This window comes from Harmonia axyridis, chromosome 7 (assembly GCF_914767665.1).
Source record: "Harmonia axyridis chromosome 7, icHarAxyr1.1, whole genome shotgun sequence".
NCBI classification, from domain to species: domain Eukaryota; kingdom Metazoa; phylum Arthropoda; class Insecta; order Coleoptera; family Coccinellidae; genus Harmonia; species Harmonia axyridis.
Window position 1 is genome coordinate 30,467,638 of NC_059507.1, and position 26,442 is coordinate 30,494,079.

A 26,442-nucleotide genomic window follows, 5' to 3' on the forward strand; every position below is an offset into this window, starting at 1 on the left:
CCGAGGTAGTTTTAGTTTATTTTTTCATAAGTTTTTTCATTCACTCAGTAAAATCTTCCAACTAAATGATAACTAATATTGTGTTGAGAGTAGGTACTCTGATTATATTTTTCCTTGTCACTTGTCATGTCACTTTGCAGATCAATTGAGTAGTTATATTCGATAGGAGCACACTTTGAAAACTAAGAGACCAGGACGTTTTTAATTCCAACTTAAGTTCTGATCGAATTGAAAATTTTCTTGCATATATAAAATTTCAATATTGCATCCTTGGAGACCACATATAACTTAATACAGTTCTGCAGTTTCCAAGGATGCAATTGGCCCATGAATGAACGAGTGATCCAAAGCTCCTGACTTCACATCAGTGCCTTCCATTTTTTTTTATAAAATATTTTGTAGGAACTTAATGACAACAGAATGACCTTTTCAACTTTTATTCAGCTACAAGGCACACACACATAAATATTTACAATAAATACAGTCATACAATGCATCTTAACCTAATATTTATTATTTATTAAGTATTTCACTGACTTAAGCTGGGAATAAGAGCTATCAAACAAATGAAAGTGCACGTATAGAGTGTTTATACATTACAATATATTATATATACCTCAAACGGTAGAAAGAGGGTAGACCCAAATATTCCTTGATTGTCAGTAGACGTATACTGAAGATTTTCAACATTTAGTTCATGTCAAATGGATTTTGTCAGAAACAATAGGATGAACATCATATTTGTATTTTCTGTTGAAAATATTGTGTTTTCTTTTATTTTGGGTATATTTGGAAAATTGTCCAATAGTACACTGATAAATATTCCTCTATTCTTCTACAAAATGGGGAAAAAATAGGCGTCCAAGATCGATATCATCGTTCAGATTGTGTTTTTTTCACGTTAATGGTGAAATAAATCAATGGTTTCGATGTTTATATACTGATGAATATTATGTGAAATACGGGAGTTAGAACCGAACATAGAAACTCGTGACGCAGATATCAATCTTAATCACCTTTACATAATCCCAGCTTTAATATTTACATTTCTGTATTTTTATCATTTAATTGATCTACCTAAATATTATAGTATACTCAAATTCATATTACAAAATGTGTGATATCTGAATGGTTTTTGCGTAAGTTTGATAGTTATATTGATCCTGAATAAATATCGTTCGTTTATAAAAACTGTTTACACTATATACAAGGCGTTTGTTCTAATCGCAAATTCGTCTTTATTTACAGATATTGGCTGTTGAAAAGATCTTTAACGCTCAAATTTAGTACGAGAGTTAGATCGAATCTAATCTCTAGTTTGCGAAATGCCGAATTTATTCAAATTTTTATTTTAATTTCAATCTCTTGCAATTACAAATTGGATATAGGTATACTCTAAAGACAAAAAGTTATCTCGATGATTCAGTACTATCAAAAAATAATTTTGAATAATTAATGAAAGAAATTTGAAAACTTTTTAGAAACTTGAATTGAGATTGTGATGGTTCACAATTCTAGCCATTAGAGACTCCAATCAATCTTTTAATGTTGCTCACTTCGAAACAATCCAAAATGCTGATCTTGAAGAGTTATATTCGAAAGATAAATTGGGAAGAAAAATTATAATTAACAATATTCCTCCGTCAAGTAATTTTGCTACAATCAAGTTTTCTATATTTTCAATAAAATTTTTTTTTTCATTCCCTATATCTATATAGTTTTGTAGTCATTATATGGATGAACACAATATAATTATCGATAATCAAATGAGAGATCAAATAAGTTGAATCATGGATTGCTCACTTCTGTTTCAGATGTTAAAAATTAATTCATATGGTTGCATTTTTACGTCACCAATATTATGAATGCAAAATTAGTGAAAATCATCGTACTCCTAAGAAAATTGCTTGTGATTTCACAAAAACGTATTTGATAGGTCATGAATGATTTATTTCTTGTGTATTATTGGTTTTGACGAATTATCACCTACTGCCTTTTCCATATTCGCAATTTCCATATTCACTGCAATTATTTCAAACAGAAGCCAACTTTATTGGTTATGATTCCGATTCAACGTTCAATTCTCTACAAACTAAAACTCATTAGACTTACATGAAATTGACATTTCTCAGTTTCAATTTGTTAATTTATGTATCATTAATACAAAAAGTCTTTGAAATGTTCACTAACATCACTAGAACTTCATCAATAACACCAGTTTGTTCAAAATGCCTCTTATTATATCAGTTAATTCGAATTGAATGTTTTCCATCTCAAATGAACTTGGAACACTCACTATTTACGTTGCACTACTGGTGAAGAGCACTGAGTTCTTATAATACGAAGATCTATCAGGCAGAGGTGATTTTTCTCTGTCCATTTGCTGTTGTCGGCTTTTCCTCTCCATTTCCAGCTCTTGAGCAAGAGAATCTGTAACGAAACAAACAGGATTTTTGAGAAGAATTCCATCAGTGTAATCAGTTTTTATTTTGAACTTTTCAATGTCAGACATTAATAATCATACTTTTATGACACATACAACATAAAAAATTGTCAAATTCAAGACCTAATTTCGAGAAAAAATACTGCAAATTTACAAATAACGTTTTATTTTCTACCTATATTTCGAAGGATACTTTCAATGACGTTCAAAGGGGAATATTGGAAATAACTCTGAAACGCTTAATAATTCTGGTCTTTTGTGCTACTTGTGCATACAACTTTCTCATTAATTGGGTTTTCAGAAAGATACAATAGAGAATATATTTACACTACCCTAAATAGTGTGCAGGTACCATGATACCATTGCGCAGGCATACAACTTAGAGAATAAGAAAAGGAAGAAGAAATTCACGGTGTACAATATAATCTTATGATTGTAACCCAAGTATAAAACTGGGAAAAGGAGAGTTCAGGGCAGTAAATTACGAGGTGATGACCAGTTGAGTTAAGAGAGTGTTCAAGGATGTTTCCAAGTGCTGTAACGCAATAAATTTCTCGTCTGTCGTCCATCAGTGTTTTAATAATAATAATAATAATTTTTAGCACAGAATCACCCCTTAGATTTTTTTGGTGTTATTCAGATAAACCTTGTAAAGGGTGTTATTTTTTAGAGCTATAGAACTTTAAATTGCAATGAAACAACGATGGATTATTCGTTTAACATGAATTTTATTTATCTGCAAGATAATCTTGTGGCATTACATTTTAAATATGATTTCTGGCATATGACCGCCACGGCTGGCTCGGATGTAGTCCAATCTGGATGTCCAATTTTCGATGACTTTTTCCAATATTTGTGGCCGTATATCGGCAATAACACGGCGACTGTTGTCTTCCAAATGGTCAAGGGTTTGTGGCTTATCCGCATAGATCAATTACTTTACATAGCCTCACAGAAAGTAGTCTAGCAGTGTTAAATCACAAGATCTTGGGGGCCAATTCACAGGTCCAAAACGTGAAATTAAGCGGTCACCAAACGTGTCTTTCAATAAATCGATTGTGGCACGAGCTGTGTGACATGTTGTGCCGTCTTGTTGGAACCATAGCTCCTGGACATCATGGTTGTTGAATTCAGGAATGAAAAAGTTAGTAATTATGGCTCTTTACCGATCACCATTGACTGTAACGTTCTGGCCATCATCGTTTTTGAAGAAGTACGGACCAATGATTCTACCAGCCCATATAGCGCACCAAACAGTCAGTTTTTGTGGATTTAACGGTGTTTCGACATACACTTGAGAATAAGCTTCACTCCAAATGCGGAAGTTTTGTTTGTTGACGTAGCCATTCAATCAGAAGTGCGCTTCATCGCTAAACAAAATAAAATGGACGTAGTGCGCGATACGTATTCCGCACAGAACCATTATTTTCGAAATAAAATTGCACTATTTGCAAGCGTTGTTCAGGCGTGAGTCTATTCATGATGAATTGCCAAACCAAACTGAGAATAAATCACTTGACAGCTGTTAAATAGTCGTCATCTTGAACAGTAATGCCAACTTGAAGTTATATACCTCAAAAAAAAACACCCGTTATATACGACCTTTATAAAGGGAAAATATGGAAGAGCTGGTGGGTGGTTCTCTTCGAATAAAATTTTCCCAGCAGCGCGTAGACAAATTCCAAAACAATTTCACATAAACCTCAGCAGCTTAAGAAACTTACTCCTTCGAATTTCCAAGGGAAGTAACGTGCCCGCAAACAAGGAATACGATAGAAAGTGGCTCCGGAACAACTGGAAAGATTTACACCCGAACGGAACCGAAGAGAACGTTCAAATGTTTTAATAACCGTTGCAGAATGGAATCCAAACAGTTTAACAAAGACAATCCCCTTTTCCGGTGACTTACTTCGAAAACTTCTTAATTAAAGAGTGGAGTGTATCTAGAGGATTAAGTTTATATTTCACCAGTCGTACGTTTCTAGATGGCGGTGGATAGGCGGCTGGCTACAGGGTGAGTTCAGGAGAATTGAATTTTCGGTCCGTTGGGGTTGCTAGGTCTCTGATAGAAAATAGCATGGAAGAGTGTTTAAAAAATATGTGTTTTCAAGTTTTTGAATACATTTTTTGAACTCTACTACTACCAATATGGAACCCCAAATAGACTAATGAGAAATATTGAGTCGCAAGGAATATTACTGAGAAAAGGGGAATATGATCTTCAAAACAAAATCATTGAAAATTCAGAAGAACACTAACTTGGAATCAGGAGTTTTTGCGAGGCTGTTCAAATTCGTATTTATATAATTTCTTCAGAAAATTTCGATGTATGCAATGTGGTAGCCGGGCATCCCCCCGAAATAACTCCAGAACGCCTGAAGCTATCGCTTTGCGACCTGCAGGTTTTTTCATACAAATTTGATGGGATTTCTGTTTCTGTCAGAATTTAAAGACACAATTTGGTTTTTCGCAATGCATCAGTTGAAGAATATATTCTTTCGGTCATAACTTCAGAACGCCTGAAACTATCGTTTTGCGACCTGCAGTTTTTTCATGCAAATTTGATGGAATTTCTGTTTCTGTTGAGAAAATCCTATCATTACATTTGAGATTTCGGAGTAAAATGAACAAAACAATAAACTTCTGACTTAGCGACCCTATAGAAAGCAGCAAAATCAAATTTATCATGAATATATTTTGTCCCCAATCAACAAAATATTATCTTTCAGACGAGATCTAATTTGCTCAAAAATGTTGAGCCAAACTGAAGTTACAGGCATTTCAATCAGACAGATTTCTCCCTTCCCCCTACCCTTATTTGATGTCGTAAAATCGAAAGTAACAATTCAAAAAGATAGAGATTTTTCCAAGGATCATAGTGATGATATTTTTTTTTCAACTTCATATGAAACATTTTCGAGTAATATTCATTTTTATACTCAACGATAGCTATTACGCCCCGAAGCGGTACAGGTATGAACTTCAAAACAATTTCCAGTGTGTTTTCTTGTACACTTTAGAGGTAAAATTTTTTACCGCAAGTCTCTACGATTAGTGGATCCTGAGATATAGCCGCTTACCTCGTTTATTTGCCCACCCTGTACATATACAGATACAAATACTACGTGTTTGCAGAATATAAAATGAAAAAAGTATTTCCGAAAAAACTACCGAAGTACAAGGTTTTTCACATTAGCGGATCACTGGATTTTGTGGCTCATCCTTTGAGCAATATTGAAAAGTTTTTCCGAAAAAACTTTTTCTACAGAAATATTCAAAAAAATGTGAGTACTCTTCTCCACTATTTTTCATTAGGTAGAAACCCAGTAACTCATGAACCCTTGAGTTTTACTCGAGGTATCGCATATTGCTGAATTTGCCATCAAAAGATATATCTAATGATTCAATAATATACTGGGTGTGCCATTTGAAATAAGGAAGTAGTACTCTGTTTCCGGTATAACCGTAGAGATCTGAAAATATTTTGGGGAGAAAGATTGATTTCGCAAACTCCAACATGCAAATTTTCAACACAAAATTATTATTAATTTTTCATAAACGTCTAATAGGCCATAACGATGAATCACCCTGTATAGTCATTACAGGTTTGATCATTTTCAATTTCAACAACTAAATCTCAACGAATCCCTGTAACTGCACGGAGTTCGACCCTGAGACAGATTCTAACGACATCTCGGAGCAGTGACAACGGCTGGAAGGACGAACAACGAGGCGAGAAATTGCAACAGTAAAGATAACATCGTGCCGAATGGCCTTGGGCCAGAATCTCTCTCTGTCCGGGATAATGGCATTGCCGCGAAACTAAATTAACTTCCTTCGTCTACGAGTGTTCAACGCTTCTAATCTTCCCTTCTAACAATTTCCGAAGCCTTCCGTTTGGTTTTCACTTCGAACGTTTCACTTGTGGCATTCGAGGTTATGGGATGGAAATTGGAAATTACGAATCGAAAAGTATGACTTTTTTGACTGTTTGTTCTCAGAACCGATCTCTCTATCATTTCGCCACAATGAATTAATTTTTCTCTAATTCTGTGGTTATTCCGTTCATTCTTCCACATCTTGTAGAACAAAATCGTGCGAGAATATATCAGAAACGCACAGTTTTCATGGTTATATTTTATTATTATATGTTGGTACTCCGAACTTTCCGCCACGGCTTCATCTGTCAATTCATCAATTTGCCTTAAAGAAATCAGTTCTGCCAACCAACATTTTTCAATGCAAAAATCACTAAATGATATTTATGGAAATAATGCATTGCTTTCAATGAAAATGCAATGATTTAGAGAAAATAATGTATAATACTCGTACAGAAGGCTCATTCTACCACTCGTTCATTCAAAAACTCGCCACCTCGTGGCTCGTTTTTGAATTTTGAACTCGTGGAAGAATATGAATGCCTTTTGCACTTGTATTATAAATAACTATTCTTATGTTGAGCCATGAATGGTTTCAAACGATAAGGTTCGATTTACTTATGACAAATTCTTCATAAAATTCAGTCATTAAGTTAGGTGCTTAGGTAATAAATCGATGGTTTCTATTGATTCAATAATAAGGCAGTAAAAACCATATTCATAGTATGTAAAGGGTTTTCGTATAAGAGGTTTTATTTTACATAGCCCGCTATCTGGGTTGCCCCATATTGTGGAGCAAGTGAGTTATCTCTTCGTTCATCGAGGCACTATTTTAATACACAATATTATTCATTCTTTATGAAAATTGTCTCAATTTGTTTCGTTATATTGTGTTTTTTTCATCTGATATTGTTGGTTGTTTTCCTCTTCTTTATTCAAAGAACCTGGTCCAGCATTCTCAAAGTCCCTATGACTGCTCTGGTTCTCGCTGTTTTTGCTTTTGCTTTGAGTTGGTCTTTAAAGGATGAATTTGTTATTATTTTAGTACTCGAGGCTTCTGGAGTTCAGTTAACACAAGAAATCAAGCCGGTCGATCATCAGCAACATCGTATTTCCGCCGATTGGTCCTTGAAATGCATCAAAATGATCCGAATTCTCATCGAAAAATTATCATCATTGCTGAGGCCCATTTTCACCTAGAGAGTGAATTCATTAATGATTGTTGAAAAGCGGTTTTCATTGAATTTGGACCTTACTCGAAAATGAGGCTGCTCAACCTAGCTATAATTTATGATTTTTCTTTGAATTTCAAGGTTCACTTGAAAAATTGAAGCCGAGGAATAATATTTCTCGAAAATTAGCTGGTTCTTCGTGGGGTGCTAATGCTATAACTCTTCGTTTTGCCTTGGCTCTGGTTTTTTCTGCTGCTGAATAGTGTTGTTTTGTTTGGTTCACTAGTGCTCATGTTCATATAATTGATGCACAGCTCAACGTTTCTATGAGAATTATCAGTGGAACTATTAGATATACTCGTACACCTTCACAGTGGTTATCATTGCTATCCCATACTTCCACCTCATATTCGTAGACAGGTCCCAGTAAAAATTCTTGGGACATTTTTCATTTCTAAGCGAACTTGTATCTTGTATCTTACCTCCCAGATACCAGAACTGCCAGATTAAAGTCAAGCTAACCTTTATGGATTAATACCTTCCTTCAATCTAATGAAAGTGACAAGGAAATTTGGCGTTCGGAATGGAGTTCTTGTAATGTTTTCAAAAAAAGTCTAATCGTTGATTCTTCAGAGAAAATTCTTAGTTTCAATCTTCCTAGGAAAACTTGATGTATTTTAAATCGACTTAGGACTGGTCACAGTCGTTCTAATAGTATGCTCTTCCAATGGCACTCTATTGATAGCCCACTAAGTGAGTGTGGTGTAGAAGAAACCATTGATCACTTGGTGAATACTTGTCCAATTTATAAATCACTTGGTGGTTTCCAAGCTGAATAGTTTGGAAACCAAAAAAGGAAAGAACCAGAAAGGGGTGATGAATGTTAGTTTCCATTATATTGATTTTAAGTTAGTGACCCATTCTTAAAAAGAGTCTGAAACTGAATAGATATTCAGTAAAAGATGATGTGGGAATTGGTCATTGAAAATTTCATGAAAGGATATGGTGCTGCCACCTAGGCCGTGAAGGCACACTTTCCTCCTAAAAATGATATAAACATCCATTGATTTCTCTTAAAATCTATTTTTTTTCAATATCTAAATGAAACATCTTATTGGAACACCGTTTAATATGAATTATTGAGATTGAAAATTGAAATAATATAATTTAGGTAAAATTGTTTTTAGCCTGAGGAAGGGAATAAATTTCCCGAAACGTTGCTGCTGAATAAATTATACGTAAATAGTTCCTTGTGACTGATACCTTCACCTATTCTATTGAAATAATGTTCTCTGCTGAAAGTAAAAAACGTCAAAAGTAAATAAAAATTCAACTAAATCGATGATTGACCTCCCCATCCTCCGAAAAAGCCTATTCCTTCCGACTCCTTGGACCGCACTGATTTCCAGGGGTCCAACCGTCCTCCTGGATACTCCCCGAGGAGCCCCGGACTCTCCCCCCTCCTCCCTCCGGTCAGTCCCGATGCTCATGCAAGCACAGACGATTATATCAGAAACCAATCAATTCTAATAAAGCCGAAGGTGTACATAGTCCTCCAGGCCGGATAACTTCGGCATCCATTAGAGGGCTTCCGGCTGAGTCCTGCGTCTTACCTCACTTCCGGAACTCGGTCTCGGGAGCCGGGAATAATTCAGAGCCAACTTGCCACTTTAAGCCGTAATGAATAGGTAATTAGTTAATACTGCGCCCGGCTTCCTGTTGTCCGCTCACCTATTGGGACCGGACTCTGTTACTAGCGTGTTACACAACTCCATACCTGCAACTTCTGTGTTAACTCCTTGCACGGCCGTCTTGGGACCCATTACGGCATTGTCTTGTTATTGTTCGACCAAGGAGGGATTCCAATTAAATTAGCTTTGTAATCGGTATAGATTATTATGGATACGATGAAGGAAAAGGTCTGTTTCCAGGGCCGATTGGGTTTAGTATGGAGCGGCCATTACAGACTGAAGCAAGTCAAAATGTGATGATTCATTTTGCTGGAAGTTATTCATAGGGTTTCGTTGCAGAAGCTGGAATAGCTAGCTTCTTATTGTTTGTGTCTTCTTATTCGAGCAGGATGGATGCTTTCAGTTTCCGTAAATTAAATGAAAAACTATTCGATACATACTCATTCATCAACATTTAACTCACACGTTTCTGCGTTTATGAGGTACCCTGTGATTTTTCTAGTCGGTAAATGCTAAGGATCGGTTCACATGAGCTGCAAATATTTAGAACGTCTCGATAGTTTTCAATCCAGATAAGCAGTAATACAATGGGAGTAATGTTGATATGCACATGGTAGCAGATATATATGAAAGGAAATAAAAAAAAACCTGATGGATACAAACCGACAAAAGCAAACACTTCGACTTGGTTCGTCAACAACCAACATATCACCAGAGTGATACATGTACAAAAAGCATCTCTAACTTTTCTTTTCAAAACAATCTTTCAGTAGAAAATTTTGCTTTTTGCCTTCATTAGAGACGAATTCCTTTCTTTTGAGGTTTGCAAAAGTTATCAGTGGGGGACAGATCTCGCGAATAAACGAGTTCAAGTGGTTGGAGGTGCAATTCGTTCAATTTGACCATGGCTTTCATGAATTTTGTTTTTGAAACTTGGTACTAACGAGAAAACTAATGGTATGGCACTGGCGGTGAGCTAGGCTCCTATTGAGTGAAATAATATCTATTGATTATATATCAAAATATTTAAAAATATTATTTGTTATATAATCGTAACGTATACCAACTCGAGCATAGACAACATAGACACAAATTGAGCTGCGCTTCCGTGATGTTTCGCGAACTTTAGGTGTACAACTTCGCTTCCGCCGTTTTGCAAGAGATGGTTGTAGCGGTAAGTGGTAGACGAAATGAATAGATCGTAGACGTCATAAAATAAGCTATGGTATTTGTTAACATGACGCCATCGAAATATTAGTCCATTTGTGTCTGTATCATAGTGTTGTTCTCGATTGAAAATGTCAGCTTGCGAGCAAAATTATCATCATTTGCAGGAGGTTTTAATTTTCTGCTTTAATATGGAGAAATCTGCAGCTGAGGCTCATCGAATGCTCTCTAATACCTATTTCGAGGCCGCTATCATTGAAAGAACGTCCCGAGAGTGGTTTCAACGCTTCAAGATCGGTGATTTTAACGTCGAAGACTAGCATGGCGGTGGTAGAGGGAAGGTTTTCGAAGATGCAGAATTGGAGGCATTATTTGATCAAGACTTGTGTCAAACGCAGCAAGAATTGGCATTTTTCATAAATGCGCTGTTAATCGAAAATGAATGGTATTATCTATGACAATCTTTGCGATATCTTATCATCTCGAAAAAAAAACGAGGGTCCTTGAAGATTTTTTTTCCACTGAATATGATTTCAGTGGGCATCGAATTTGGGACATCCTATACCTTTTAATCGGAATTACAATAATTTCGGGTGATATGGCAACATTTTGACGTCATATCAATGTTACAGTTTTAATTGTAATCAATATCATCATTGAAATCTGATTGAATCTCCCTCTACTTATTTACATATTCTAAAATTTTTGAAGTGTTTGGGCTCCAAACTTTTCAAACTGAAACTTATTATTTCTTTGGTTTGGCTTCCGTTAATATTTTTATGCGTTGAGATATCGAGTCGGGTAAGAGAAAATATTATATTAATTTTCATATGAATGTGTAAATTTGTGGTATTTTTCCTACTCAATTTGAACAGATATTGAAGAACAAATCATAATTATTTTTCACTCAGCCGACTTTCGAAAATATCCATTTCCGTATATGTAAAAAGAACGAAAGAACACTGAAATTAAATCCGATCATCGTAAGTGATAATTTCCCTAACACACCTCCCGCCATAATAACAGCTTCTGGAGGGACCTCTCGACACCCAGGTATAACCGTGCCACTCTGTATCGCAATCGACTCCGTGTCAATCGAGCCTTGACGAATCCGTGATTAATTTTCTGTGAAACTATTCCGATTGTTGAAGAGCGATAAATAAATTGAATCCGCTTGGTGCCTCTATGGTCCAAAAGCCATCTTTGATTCCATCTCGGCTACTGAATATTGCGTTTCTTTGTGCTTAACAGGCGTTTAATTTCTAATTAAATTCGATAATGAAGAAGTCGATCGGTGGTATCCATTCGATGATATTACGATTTCTTCCTTGTGTGGATATGATGGAACGGGAGTCCGTGAAAAAATGTTATAGGTGATGAAGAAGTGGCGTGGGGATTCGGATTATCTTGCTTGGATCTCGAGGAATTTCATTTAGTTTTCTGGCGGCGCAAAAACGCTATTGATATTCTGCGAATTTCAGAAGACCGTTCATTTCAGTTTGTTATTGATTCAATACATTTTTCAATAGACTTCGGTTATAAATTTCCAATAATACTGGGACCCATAAAATTTTAGAAAAATTTTAGAATAAAAGAAAGAGAATCTATATCTAATAATCTCAGTAACTAATGGGCGATAATTGCATTAATTATCTGGATATTAATCCAGATACTTCTTAGATCTCGCAATATCAAAGTTTCTAAGGAACTTTTCGAAATATTTCTTCAGAGTATTTCTTTTTCGGTTTTTCATTTCTCCTGAAACTCTTTCTTGTAGGTACATTTATCTATACTACATAGTTTCTCTTGCAATGATTTTCAGGCGTTTTGTAATGGCTTGTTACGTCACTTCCAATTATCCTGCCAATTATTGCTGCGTTTGACACAAGTTTTGATCAAGTAATGCCTCCAATTCTGCATCTTCGAAAACCTCTCTTCCACCGCCATGCTGGTCTTCGACGTCAAAATTAACGTTCTTGGTGCTTTGAAACCACTCTCAGCACGTTCTTTCACTAATAGCGGCCTCATCATAGCTATCTGAGGGCATTCGCAGCCTCACCCGCAGATTTCTGGCATTTATGAAAAATGCCAATTCTTGCTGCGTTTGACACAAGTCTTGATCAATTAATGCCTCCAATTCTGCATCTTCGAAAACCTTCTCTCTTCCACCGCCATGCTTGGCTTCGACATCAAAATTACCGTTCTTGATGCTTTGAAACCACTCTCAGCACGTTTTTTCACTAATAGCGGCCTCACCATAGCTATCTGAGGGCATTCGCAGCCTCACCTGCAGATTTCTTCATATCAAAGCAGAAAATTAAAATCTCCCGCAAATGACGAGAATTTAGCTCGTAAGCTGACATGTTCAATCGAGAATAACTTTATGATGCAGACATAAATCGACTAATATTTCGATGGAGTTAGGTGGAAAAATACCTAAGCTTATTGTATGACCTCTACGATCTATTTATCACTATCACTTGCCAAAAACTACATGAGGAAAAGTTCAGGACCACCCCTCGTCAGATTTTTTTACCTAATCTAGTGCTCGACGCCTGGAACTGTCTGCCTCCAGAGATGGTTGGTGCTTCTTCTGTGAACATTTTCAAGAACAAGTATGACAGTTTTGTCTGGGGAACTTGTGTGCCGGAGAATGTGTGATATGTGATGTGTGTGATAATTTCTGTAACGGGCGCACTGTTAACCTCATATTTTGATATAATTCTGTATATTTAGAGCTGCCTATAGGCCTGGAATCAGCTCCAATTTATTTATAATAATAATAATCAGTGAAATAATCATCTTGTGAAGTGCACGAAATAACTAGAATTTGAATTACAACCCTTTCTCTTAAAGTTATTCGAGGAAGCTTTCATTTTATTTTCTACCTCTAATTTACTAATACCCTGTATGAGTATAGTATGATCAAATTTGAATGCTCAAGAGAGAACAAAACTAAACTAGAAATTTTTCTTCTTACAAATCACCGATATTCATGAGGTTTTCATATAATTTCTTCCAAAAACAATCTACATTGTAGTATTTCAAGATTTTTAATTTGCGAGTAGAAAAGAATGAAAGTAAGTTTGGTCACTTTTCGTTTTTCGCAAAAAAATTGATGATCCTACAAAGCACTGATGCATTTTGAAAATATTCTCAAAAAATCCTACAAAAATCATTACAAAAGAGGCAAAACTCTAGTTTTTGTAAAAAATTTAAAAAAAACTCGTAAATTAGGCTTCCTTCCTTTCGACGAAATTTGTAATATTCCTGACTTTTACTGATTTTTGCCCCTCCTCCTCTGGGCAAATATTGACAGTTCACGAGAAAGGTGGTGTTTCTGCTTAAAAATCCCTTTTCAGAGGTCAGTCAAGTTAATCAAAATTCCTTCGAGCACCAAAGTATTGCTCAGCTTTCTTGCCAAACAAATAACTATTTCGCCAAGACACTGTACTATAATACTAAATTCAGTACGAAACAGCCCCAATCTACCATTTCATTCCAAACGACAAGGATTTGTATGTTTAGGTCCAAATCGTGCCCATATCGAAGCCGGTATCTGCTACTTAATATTACAAAACGTCTTATAGTATGTACGGACCATGAACGGTGAGTATCCCTGGTCCTCCCACTGAGGATCTTCGGCACACTCGAGATGTCGTTCGAGGAAACTTAGTGTACTGCAGTATAATTTCCCTCGAGTTTTCCTGTGTACATAATATGTTTATGGGGAATCGCCTGTTTATACGCCTCCGCTACGTTGAATTTAATGAGCTCCTGTCCTCCGCTGCAACGTACGCGTATATTGAAATATGAGCTGGCCAAACATTATGAGATGCACTATGAAATTGCTAATGAGATCGCTAGATTGCCAGTGCTACTAGATATTGGGTAGATAGTTACCTTAGGTGTCGCATTATTGTTCGATCGGATACTCCTGCGTCATTTGCGAAATTGGTTACTTGATTCCATATTTTCTACGACAGGAATTGATAATGCTGAGATGATACATCAATATATTAAGGAGAATTTTTCTCGAGTGGAGATTCAGATATAATTCATCAATAGAAGTTGGGAGATTGAGTGAAACCAAAGTCATATTCTTCAAATTTTTAATTCATTACTAGAAGTACAAAGTAAAGAAATATTCCATATCTTCAGATGAATGAATAGAACAAAATTCAATGAGAAATGAAAATTTTAGAGAAGCGCTGACGTAGGTCAGCTTAGAAGTTTCAGCGTTCACTGATCTATACGAGGTGGTCCAGTTTCAAGGACGAAAAATTCAGGACACGATAGAGAATCGAAAAATAATATGAATTTGCTCAATGAATTATAATCGGGAATTGCTTCATTTGATTAGAAAAAACAGATATATTAATTTTTGTCGAATATTGGAATAGAAGAATTGAATATAGCTCTCTAGGCCTCAATTTACAGCGTGGTGGCAAGTTTTGTGAAGTGTATAATATTGTCACGCCATTGCTTTTCATGAAAATAAATAACAATTTCGAATTCCCCCTTTAATTTGGGGAAAAAAGCTTTCTTCCATTTTCTCCCAACGATGAAAGAGTGAAAATTCAAAATGATGGATGATTCAATGAAAGCATAAAAAATTAAACAATTAATTACAAAAATAGAGAATAAAATTATTGTTGGAACTGTGAGAGATGTAATCCACCAAACTCGATATTTTTGGCATCTCTTAGTTAATGATTATATTGCAGCTAATACTTCTATTTCGATGAGGATTATGACAAATTTATTTCTGCAGAACCAATTTTTTTGAAACCCATATTTGAAGAAAAATTGACAATTCAACAAGAAAAATCATTTGAAGAAGATCCTACAGTTGACCATGATGCTTCGACAAAACAAATGTAAATTATCAAAGAAATAAACATATTAACAAATTAATATAACCAGCTGAAAAAGAAAGAGAAAATACAAAGTACAGAGAGGGAGAGAGAGAGAGAGAGAGAGAGAAACTAAAAAAAAAGATTTCAAAAATAAGAAATCCTTGAGAACAAATAAAAAAAGAAGAATACTTAGAAATTATTTGAGATGCTATGAACCAAAGAAATTCAGATTGATTTTATAGACATTTCCATGATAAATAGTTCAACTCTGATTAGAATTGAGTCGAAAAGGATGAAGAGACAGAAAATAGCGTGAAAAAAAATTTAGAAGATGAAGAATATCAACATGATGAAGTAAGTAAAAGAATCAACATGATATAAAAGGACATCTATCATCAAATTTAGATGTAGATTCTGATTTAAGTCGTGATTCTTCAGACAGTTACGAAAAACACGAGACGAGAAATCCTAAGAAATAGAGTCGAAGAAGAATAAATTCTTAAGAATGAAGTATAAACTGAAAATGAAACTCGCTATAAAATTTTCGTAGGAAAAAATAATATAAATTTTTCTGATGAGCATTGGAAATAAATAAAAGCAAATATTCCAAAATCATCATTTTTTGTATAGATTAATCTATAATCATAATCACCTTTATAGAATAAGGCAAGATTGTAATGTGCAACTCGATATGTCAAGTGAATTGTACTGATGCAATGACCCCATAATTAGACTACGAAGTATATTTTCCAATAATTTCATAAAAAAATAATTTTTCTTTATGAGTAACCCTTAAATAGAGGTTCATACATAAAATTGGTCCTTCGAGCCGGATTTTGTTGACAAGCGAAGTTGACATTACAAAACATTTTTGATGGTTTTGGAAATAGTAATAACATCTTACTTGATCTACGTTTGATTTCTCTTATGTTTTTTTTTCGAAAATCTATTCTTTTTCTAGATAATAAAATTATTCCTTTCTCCGTGTACCCACGATATGTATTCACATTTCCATTGAACGAAATTCATATTTGATGGCTTGTTGAATGCTTCACCCTCATTTCATGCCCCAGTATACGACATGGGATGAACACATCTTGTTCGTATTGTTTCACGAGGCTTGACAAGCTATACGAAACCCATTTCGAGAACACGGTCTTAAATGGGAAGGTATACAGAGGGGTGACGGGATTTAATAACTGTTTTCCATTTATTCGGTTATCCAGGACGACTTCACTTTGTAGTCATAGAATTTCATCTTTGATTTCACACAGAGCGACAATAATATCTGAATTTAAAACGATTCGCCTGCAGCAATCCAAACGAGGGGAACTTTCGCACTTTAAATTGTATATTCTCTAAATTCGTTTTCGAACGTATCACTTCATCGGGGTGGAGACACTGCTTGCCCTTTCGTTGTCGTGTCGAATGTTTTCGTTCATTTCATTTCGGATCGTAGGATTTGGAGTTCTGATGAAGAATGCAATTCATTGCTTCATCTAGCGAAAATATATTGATCAATTCGACATGGGTCAGTACACTTAATAAAAAATACCAATATTATTGTATTAGTTCAGGTAGTCGAACATAAATTTATTTTATTTTTGGATTAATTAGGTATTTATTCAAGAGAAATATATAATCGAATTAAATGCTATTCTGTTGTTAAGCTATTTTGACTGTTTTATTGAATAAATAACAATTGTTTCGCTACATAGTAGCTTCTTCGGATTTTACATTTTTAATAACTGAAAGCATCTTACGGAAAAATGTATCCAATAAACATACCCCTATTACCCCTATTTTTCATTGCAGATTTGTATTCTACAGCAAAAAATGCAGAAGCTTTGTATTAACAATTTTTCACAAATCGTCACAGATAGGCGGCTTGATGGAGATTTTTAATAAATTCCAAATAATCTTCTTTCAATCGATATATCCTTATTAATTAATTGGAAGTATTTTGAACCAGAAACAAATAATTTCGCTATTTACAAATGATCAATGACAGTACTGAAGATAAAAAGTTCGGCAGAAAACGTGTGAATTTCATGGAAAATTCCTATTTGAAATTCCAAAGTTGAGCCCTCACAGAAGTATATTAAATGGACTTTCTCCTCAAAAACATAAACTTTTTATTCGAAACATTTTTCTGTAAGATGTTTCCTTTTCCAGATTTTTGGCTAATTCAACTAATGAAAAAGCAGCTTATTTCAAATTTTGTGCAGAATTTCGTTTGCATAGCGTCATTAAGATCATAAAAATTTTATATTTCTATAATTTCGCAGACTACAGTTCTTGTGAAACATAAAAACATTATTATCTAAACTTTAAAACAAACGAATTTATGGTTAAATCATAGCAATAACTACATCAAAAAATTATTTATATTATAGGAATGACAACACGTTTGTAAGAGATAATTAATTTATAGGGTGTTAAAAAAACTTTTTTTAAAGTGATATAAAGTATAGATTAAAAAAAAATAAATAAAATAGAATAAAAAAATTCTAATGTAGATATATCGAATTTTAAAATATACCTGAATAGCTTTGCCAAAACGCAGCGCCATTGTTGATAAGATCAATTCCAGAGTAGCACCAAGGTTTGGTGTCGATGGACTGTGTTGGAGGTGGTGGCTCCCTGATGGGCTGAGGATACGATATTGGGGGTGTATCAATGGGTTCCTGCTTCATCCTCTCTTGCGTCATCTGCTCCCTCTCTAGGACGTTTGGAGTTGACCTTTGGTTTTGCGAAGAACAGGACGAAGACGCTTTCGGGATTGAAGATTTGTTGTCAAGGTTGTTGTAGTGATCTAGAAATGGAAATTATTCTTCATTTTGATGATTTCAATCTTTGTTGAAAATTTCGTTGTTGATTGCTTATTTAGTGCTATAGATAATTGAAGTGGAATGTAGAAAAAAGAATATTTCAATGACAACAGTTAATATTTCTTCTTTCGATAGATAACAAGAATTTTAAGCTTTATGCGAAATTTCATGATGATCTTGATCATGATAGCGTCACCAGAACCAAAGAAATTTCGAAGAGAATATCGAAAAAATGTCCGATATATACGTAATAATAACAATAAATTCGACTAGATATGTTGAAATCTAGTTTGTACAGCGCAGCGTGCCAAAGGAATAACGTAACTCGTCAATAATTCTTGTACGAAGAATTATTAAAGAAAATCCTCGATAGAGTTATAATAAAGAATTGTGTACACTACTGAAATTTCATCCAATCTCTCCACTGCTTTAAGCTCCAAAAATTCAAATCCAACGAATGTTTAAATAGCCCCCCTCATCAACCCTTCAGCGAAAATTGAAATCAAAACACGTGTCAGAAATTTTTCCGCGAGTGCAAATGATTTGTCTGCTACCGAAGTCTGAACGTCAAAACAGATGAAGGGTAGATTCCAATCCCCTGAGTAGCTGAGACCGCGGGAGGCAGTTCTAAGATTGATTTCTAACAGATAACAAGAAATGGTGGGTTGCAGCCTCAATTATTTGGGGTTGCCAAGTATCTCAGGAAGTTCAGTTATTATTGATTTCAAGAGACTTCGCCCGATGAATCTTACGATCTTATCAGATGAATCTCCCATTATTAAATATGAATTGTAGAAAGAAACATTTTGTATTATAATTTTCAAATAATGTGAGAAAGGAGAGAGTTGATACAAAATTCTTACCCTTACCATTGATCCTCCTCAGTTCTTCAGAAGCTCCAGCATTTTTGAGTGCATCTTCCAGTTGCATCCTCCTTTTCTTCTCAATATCAAACTGGTCCTCTAGTTGTCTTCTATTTCTACGTTCTCGACGGAACCGTTTCAGGTATACCTCTGAAAATAATAAAATATAATTTATTTAACAGTTTTAACTATTTGATGGAATGAAATCAGAATATTTCTTATGAAAATTAATTTAATAAGAATTGTTATGTTATAATTTGCCTTTTTCACACAATCCAAAAACATTGAAGAAGCAGAACACATTCCTTACGAGTCATGAGAAAATACTTTTAATTTTATGGATAATTTAAGATATTTAACTGAATATTCAAATAGTAATTTTTCAATGCATCTCGTTAACTTAATCTGATTGTTTTTGTTATGTACTAGATACAATTGATATAAAATATACATGGTGATACAGGTTTTAAACTTTAAACGTAAGAGTTAGGTTTTCAGGTTGAAATATTTTTGGCTTACTGTAAGGTATGTGCCACGGTTTCGATAAACCTTATTTATTATATATACGCAAAAACTGCTTTCTATATACAGTATATTTATTCGTGATGATATAGACTTCAACCAGAAAAAAAATAACATACCAAAACAAAAATTATGTCGCATAATTATTTGCCCAACTATCATCAATTTGAATAACTTCTAGGACGCCATTAAAACCTATGATTTTTTATCCTTAACTCATTCGAAGGAGCCCCCATTACCGCCCATAATCATGCTAAATTGTATTAAAATCAGCCAAATGGTTTTTAGGTAATTTATTAACTGATTTTTCCCAATAACATCAACGTCCTGTATGTAAAAAGTTGTTGAATAATTGTTATTTGATATGAAATCCTGACCCTGAACATTTAACTCTGGGGCACCTGTATATTTATACTTCTGGTATAAATATATTTTTCTCCGATTGATATATGGCATAGGTAGGTAGTGTAGGTATGTTGGTGCTTGTTATAGAGATGCCAATCACTTTGATAGAAGTTTTGTGTAAGATATTCATAAATATTGGTTCTTACTGGTGACATTTGTATCCATCAGGATTCAGCCTGATATTCAATGGGGATGGTGAAACTTCATTTAATTTCCACATTGCTTCTTATGGCACTCATATCAAATTTCATATCAGTTCCGTAGGTAAGTAGCGCCATCTACGTAAGGAACGAGAAGTTTGGGCCATCTCGAGGAGCGTCGTTGTTATGTCTGAATTCAATCTTGTACACCCAATTATTTTGCTTTATCATTCGAATAATAAACCCCTGAATTCTATTAGAAATACCCCCGTGATATTTTCACAGGTAAGGTCAGTTACAAAATAATCATTTCCACAAATCGAGAAATGTGGAACTCATAACAGCTTTATCCAAACTGAAGCTGACGCTGAAGTGGAAGGGTCTAGATATGTTGAAAAATCTCTTCTATAGTATCTTTTAAGTCTTATATCAAATATCTTTAAAGTTTATATCGGAGCTTTGGCTGGGAACTTAGAATTCCACGATTATACTAGCACCAGCTGTCACGTGAAAGCACAAAAAATGGTGGCACAAGGAGCAATTACTGCGAATGTCTAATCATATAAAACGTTTTCACAGGTCTGAAGTTCAATTTTTGACAATATTCCTTCATATAAAACCCCTATTTCATCTTTCTATTTTAATTCACTTTTAAGTTTCAGTTTCACAGCTCCTGCGCAATAATATTTTTAGGTTAAGAAGGGGTTCGCAGAGTGTTATGTCAAATTATGCCATTGACACCAGAGAATATAGAATTCGAAATATCTGTCAATAGTGTCAACTCACTCTCTTTTAAATGGTGCAATTGAATCAAATAAGAATGAATTTTACTTATGTTCTCAATATATTTCTTCTTCTTCTTCAACCACGACAGTGGCTACTATGGGTGCGCTCGAGCATGTTCACAATTTTTTTTCTATAATTCATGGAATTAATTTGACGCTTGATCTGATACATTTCCTTGAACCGAATGGACTAATTTAAATCAATTTAATTTGATTTTACAACGAAAATGACCTGCGTCTGCGCTATATCCATAACACTAAGCTCATTTAACCATAGAAAATTCGTAGTAAACCACAGACGTCCACCGCAATGTGATTTACTACTTTTCCCCCTCAAAAAAATCCATTGACGAGGCTGATGGATGGGAAAAAGACCATGCCCTTTTCAGTGGTCCGTAATAAGGATCTGGCGCCCCGCAGGGTCGGGACATCTCGCCCCCGCGGGGGGCCGCGACCCCGCTCGGGTCTATTAGTGCAACTAATTATAACACTCATTACCGAAGTTTATTAATCAATGTTCAATAACAATCGTTTCCATTGGGCGTTTTGATGTTCGACTTCGGGAGACCTCCTTCAGCCTGTATATGTGGTATGCCACTCCCGCGTCACGTCAATCCATTGAATTGCTGCCCCCATCAATCCACTCTCTGTTTGGCGGGAAATAATGGCTTCGGTACTCATCAGCCATCCACTGAATAAAGACGAAATCTTCTTTTGCAAATTATACTCCACTCGTACTTCATAGATTTAGAATATCAAGGCAGTCATGTTTAGATTGGTAAAAACCTCAGAGTAATGAACATAGCTAGAGGGAGCATATGTCATTTTCAGTAAGCAAATTTGTCGCCAACATGAACCAACAAATTTGACATGAAGCGCGCGGAAATGAAAACATATCATTGATATGATATTTCACTCAATTCGTGAGTTTCTCCATAAAGAACGCACTTCTTATGTCCCATAGTGAATCAACGTTTCATATTAACTCACAATATATTAAGATGAATACCTAAATATATCAGAAATTCAGAAAACAAATTTCAAGCGCGCCAAACGACGTGAAACAACCGATGACACTAGGAGAGTACTAGTTGCCAAACCTTTGATTTCAGCAGATAGATAGGTACAGAAAATAAATACTCTGCGTTTTATATTTTCGACAATTAGGAAAAATATCGGATTTCAAATATTCAAATTTGCTTATTCAATTGAGAATCGCTCAACTAAATATATTTCATTCAATGTAATATACTTTCATGATGATATAGTAAAATTGTGGATCTGAAAATATATCACAATCCGACAACTTAATCTAACCATGTTTGGGACATGTAAAAATTGCGTATACTCTCTCTATATATGTTTATTACTCTTCGGTAAAAACATGTCCAACAGTCATTTTTGTTCAGTCATCAGGGCCGCCGCCAGGCATTTTGGCGCCCCGGCAAAATAAAATTTTGCCGCCCTGCTTTACCTTATTTATCTGAATTTTTTTGAGGGAGCCTCTGTTATTCTCTTCAGTTATCGTTTCAATTCCTTATGAAATCGTATTCATCAATTTAAAATCTCCTTGTCAAATTTATTAAAGGACGTTTTGTCGATTTCATCAAAAAACGTCTTGCATTGTTTGAAAGTATGATACTCTATAAGTCTATAGTAAAGAGACGACGTTCTTAAAGGTGTGTTTTAGTACCTATTTGTTTTTTCATAACTATAGTTGAGAGCGCCTCTTGGTGATTTTATTATTCAGCGACAGCGAGTGGTATTTTTACTAAAAAAACATTTTTGTGTCAAAAATATGTCTTTGATTAACTGACTGCGCCCCTAAAATTTGGCGCCCCGGCAAAATGTCTGGTTTGCCGGTTTTGGCGGCGGCCCTGTGTTTAGTGTAGTGTGACAGCTAATCTTTTCAAAATCATAGAATGAATGAAAAAGGTTCTTGAAGAAAGCATATACTTGAGGTCAGAAACTTCTGAGTGTGCTTTCTTTGATTGGTCAATTAATTAATTGATAGATTGTAAGAAAGTTTTGTATGCGGGTCAAATAAACATTTTAATTATTCATTATTATTATTATTATATATTAATTTCAACCTTGTCTGATATATTGCTTAGATTGACATGAAACTGTGCATGAAATGTGTATGGTTATTACACATACATACGATTCAACATCTGTTGTCATTGAAATATTAAATTTTTTTAAATACCTATTCTGCTAGAATTTTATAAGGTTATAATAATACGATCAACACGAAATTCTGCACAAGCTTAAAATTGTTATTTTCATATCGACACACAAAATTTCAATATATCAAATCTATTGTCACTGAGATGTTGGGGATATGGAGGAACGAGCGCTCAGTAAGGAACATGATCACTGAAAACACAATCATTACAGATTTCCAAAATCAATTAATTCTTTGTGTGACTCTCTGATACAATGTTCCATGACGAAGATATGGTGATCAAGGTGATGAAGAAATTATGTATCAATTGAAAAAAAGTTGGTTTAATTCGAACTATTGACATGAAAATAAATACAATTCACCTACTACCTACTCCAAAAAAAATTATGTAACCTTCTCCTGAACAATGACAGGCTTGTCATCACTTGGTACTTTCAAGGTAGAGCATTGAATAATTCATCGAAAATATTCATCATTTGAAATCAATGAATCGTAGGAATTCTTCATGTAATGCGATATCTAATGATTGAACAATTCAAAATTGAATAAATGATTTAATGAAAAAATAATAGTTTTTTGATATCCTAAGGACATAATATTTAAGCGTCGTCAGCAAATAATTGAAATACGTCTCACAGAGAAAAAGTCGAATTAAGTATAGTACCTGATGAAATAACCTTCCCTAAATTATACAAAATTAAATTAAAATGTGTAATGTTAAGGAGAATATGAAAATTTCTATTTTTATTATTGTAGTTTCGCAGGAAAGGGGATTGAAGAATTGATTTTGATGTAAACCCAACAGTATTATATTATGGGTAAATAAGTATTACATTTAAAAGTTTGCATTGAAGTATAGATGGAAAGGCAGGATATTGAATTGAATGTTTCAAGGGGTTTCCTTTCTTTCTGAGCGATCGGACTGGTTCATTATTGAAAGGAAAAAAGAATGAACCAAAAACAACCATAACGTCAACACCAATGTCTAGGGTACAAACCTCTGGGTGTGAATAATCAGAAAATTGAATATAATTGCGCCCGCTTGGTCATTCCAAAAATTTACATATGTACCTTTAGTCACAGCGAGTCAGGTGGAACTTACCAAGTCCGTCGGCTCGATGCACCTGTTTTTAGAACTGGTCGACTGTAAAATTGAGAAGTAGGAGTGGCCAGAATACAGTACAATAATTGTCGTAGCAGCCAATAGCGTTGGAAAGGTAATTCCAGGTTACAGTACATAATATGCACTTAATGTTACCTTTATCAGATGCAAGGCCCATGCTATGCTTTCTCGCTTCACCTTAATGCATACTCAAGATGGAAGTCTTTCATTTGTGATCGATATTGTTCATGGATGGGATTGAATGACTATTTCACGTTTTGATTTTTTTTGAGTATTGAAATTTCTTGAATTTATAGGCACATTAGATAATTATGCTCACATTACACTACATGGTGTTCACAAACTGAAGGGATCAAATTGATTTTTTTTATTTCTCTACTATGACAAAAGTCACAATAATGAATTTGAAAATATGATCGGTGTTGAGAAAATTACAATACTCGAGAGTGCTATCATAATAAAATGATTTTGCAAGAATATTAATAAATAACTCGAAAAGTACTATATGACATTGAAACAGAAGACAATATTTACGTACTAGGTACTAAGTAACGAAAATAAAAAAAATCTGAAAGATTACGCCATTAAAGTAGATATTAACATTAATTTCCATTGTTAGAATTGCTTCTGTTGCAGAAATAATACGATGTATGTCACATGAAGAATGAATAGTACAAAGTTTCAGATATATCAATATAGAAAAACAGCTTTCTACAAGATTGAAAATGATATTTTCACTTTAATTGGAAGTGATATATCAGGAAAATAGAAGATAGAAATGGTTTTTCCTAGAAGGATGGATATTTCAGAGAAAATATTTGAGTGGTTCACATTTTTATTGAGCTTTTTGAGATAGGATGCGTTTTATTTTTATATCAAATAAATCATTGTTCTATAAAACGTTATTTCTTCAACTTATCGGTAGCCAAAATTGGGAAAGGTGCATGGCCAAAAGTGGAGAATTTTGTGAATCAAGATATTAAAATTCATAACTTTTCCAAAGAAGATCAGTATCAAATGAATCCTCCCGTCTTAGGAAAGAATTTCCACAAAAGTTTCGATTATATTGATCGAAATGTTTCTTTTTTCGTCGAACAATTTTTTTAAGAGAAATTTTATGAAATGGTTCTTAGAATGGTTCCTCTGCCTTATCCTAATATATGTAAACATTTTGTCACGAAAAAAATAGCAGTCGAAAATATAGGCAGAAATAATTTGTGGTATTTTAAAAAGGAATTTTTTATGATATATGAGAGAAATTAGTGTTTTTTATTGAATCTTCATATTTCGTTTTTTTAATTAGGATAAACCTCACTGTAAAAACATTCAGTCTTTCATGTGTTTCAAACGGATTTATTTTATTGAAATAGCTATTGACGAGCTCAAATATTTTCATCAATATGAGTATTGAGGAAATAAAATGAAAATTTCGGCAGAATTTCGACCATTAGTTGATAAAATGAAGATCTGATAGAATGTGATGTAAACACTATTCTGCTGCCAGCTCCTATTTCAGAACGTAAAACCTTCAGATGTTTGATACGAAATGCTTTCTTAAACACTCAGTAATTTCATCCACACACCTGCCTAATAGACATACCTTCATATTTTATGTGGTCAAGTACGTATCGAACCCATCAGTAGCGTGTATAGAAAATGAAATATGAATTGAATTTCATACTTTTATAGTTGAGGCTGAGTTTATTTTATCAATTATGTGGCAGAATTTTTCCGAAAAGTCAATATTAGACATGATAAACCAACATAATTGGCCTGCCTTGTTGAGCCCGTTACACACTAAGCGATTTTTTTGTCGCTCCGGTTAAATTTTTGCGTCGTCAAAACCATCGCGTTTTCGATACTGGCGAATAAAATCAAATGGGAGCTTTTGCAACAGGCGGTATAAAAGTCGCGAAGATTCTTCTGGCCTCACATTGAATGAGAAAAGCCTTTTTTTGTACAAAAAAAACTTTACCACCCTGTATCTCAAAAGATAAGACGTTTAGGACATATGTTCATATGAATTTCTTTTCTTAATATTGACATTTAATTAGGAAATACACTGTATAATCTCAAAAATAACTTGAAGATTTTCCGCTCTATAATTAGCGCTGAAACAAGATTCAAAAAAGCATAGTTTGATAGCGCCAAACATCTGTCACAAATCAGCTCAGAAATAGACACGAAAATAAAATACACAGAAAAAAGCTTAGTGTGAAAGGGGGTTTATAAAATATAATTTATGACATATATTCTGATTATTTCGACTCTGAATGTAATTGTATGTTTGAGAATAGCTAAATTTAGATATAAATGGGTGAACTGAATAAAATATAATATCTTTCATGGAATAGATACCGAAATTATCGAAAATG

General features: G+C 34.3%; 1 protein-coding gene across 3 annotated transcripts in view; it reads right to left on the reverse strand.

The window, feature by feature from the left end:
- Positions 1–423: 423 nt before the first annotated feature.
- LOC123684874 (dachshund homolog 2) overlaps positions 424–26,442 on the reverse strand; it is a 283,084-nt gene continuing 257,065 nt past the window's right edge. For 2 of the 3 annotated variants that reach the window (XM_045624369.1, XM_045624367.1), the window contains exons 9-11: positions 18,905–19,054; positions 17,753–18,025; positions 424–2,430 (exon numbers count right to left, since the gene is read on the reverse strand). In XM_045624369.1, coding sequence (XP_045480325.1) covers positions 2,300–2,430; positions 17,753–18,025; positions 18,905–19,054 — 554 coding nt within the window. In that variant the 3' untranslated portion in view covers positions 424–2,299. The remainder of the gene's footprint in view (positions 2,431–17,752; positions 18,026–18,904; positions 19,055–26,442) is intronic. The other variant, XM_045624368.1, reaches the window with a different exon arrangement.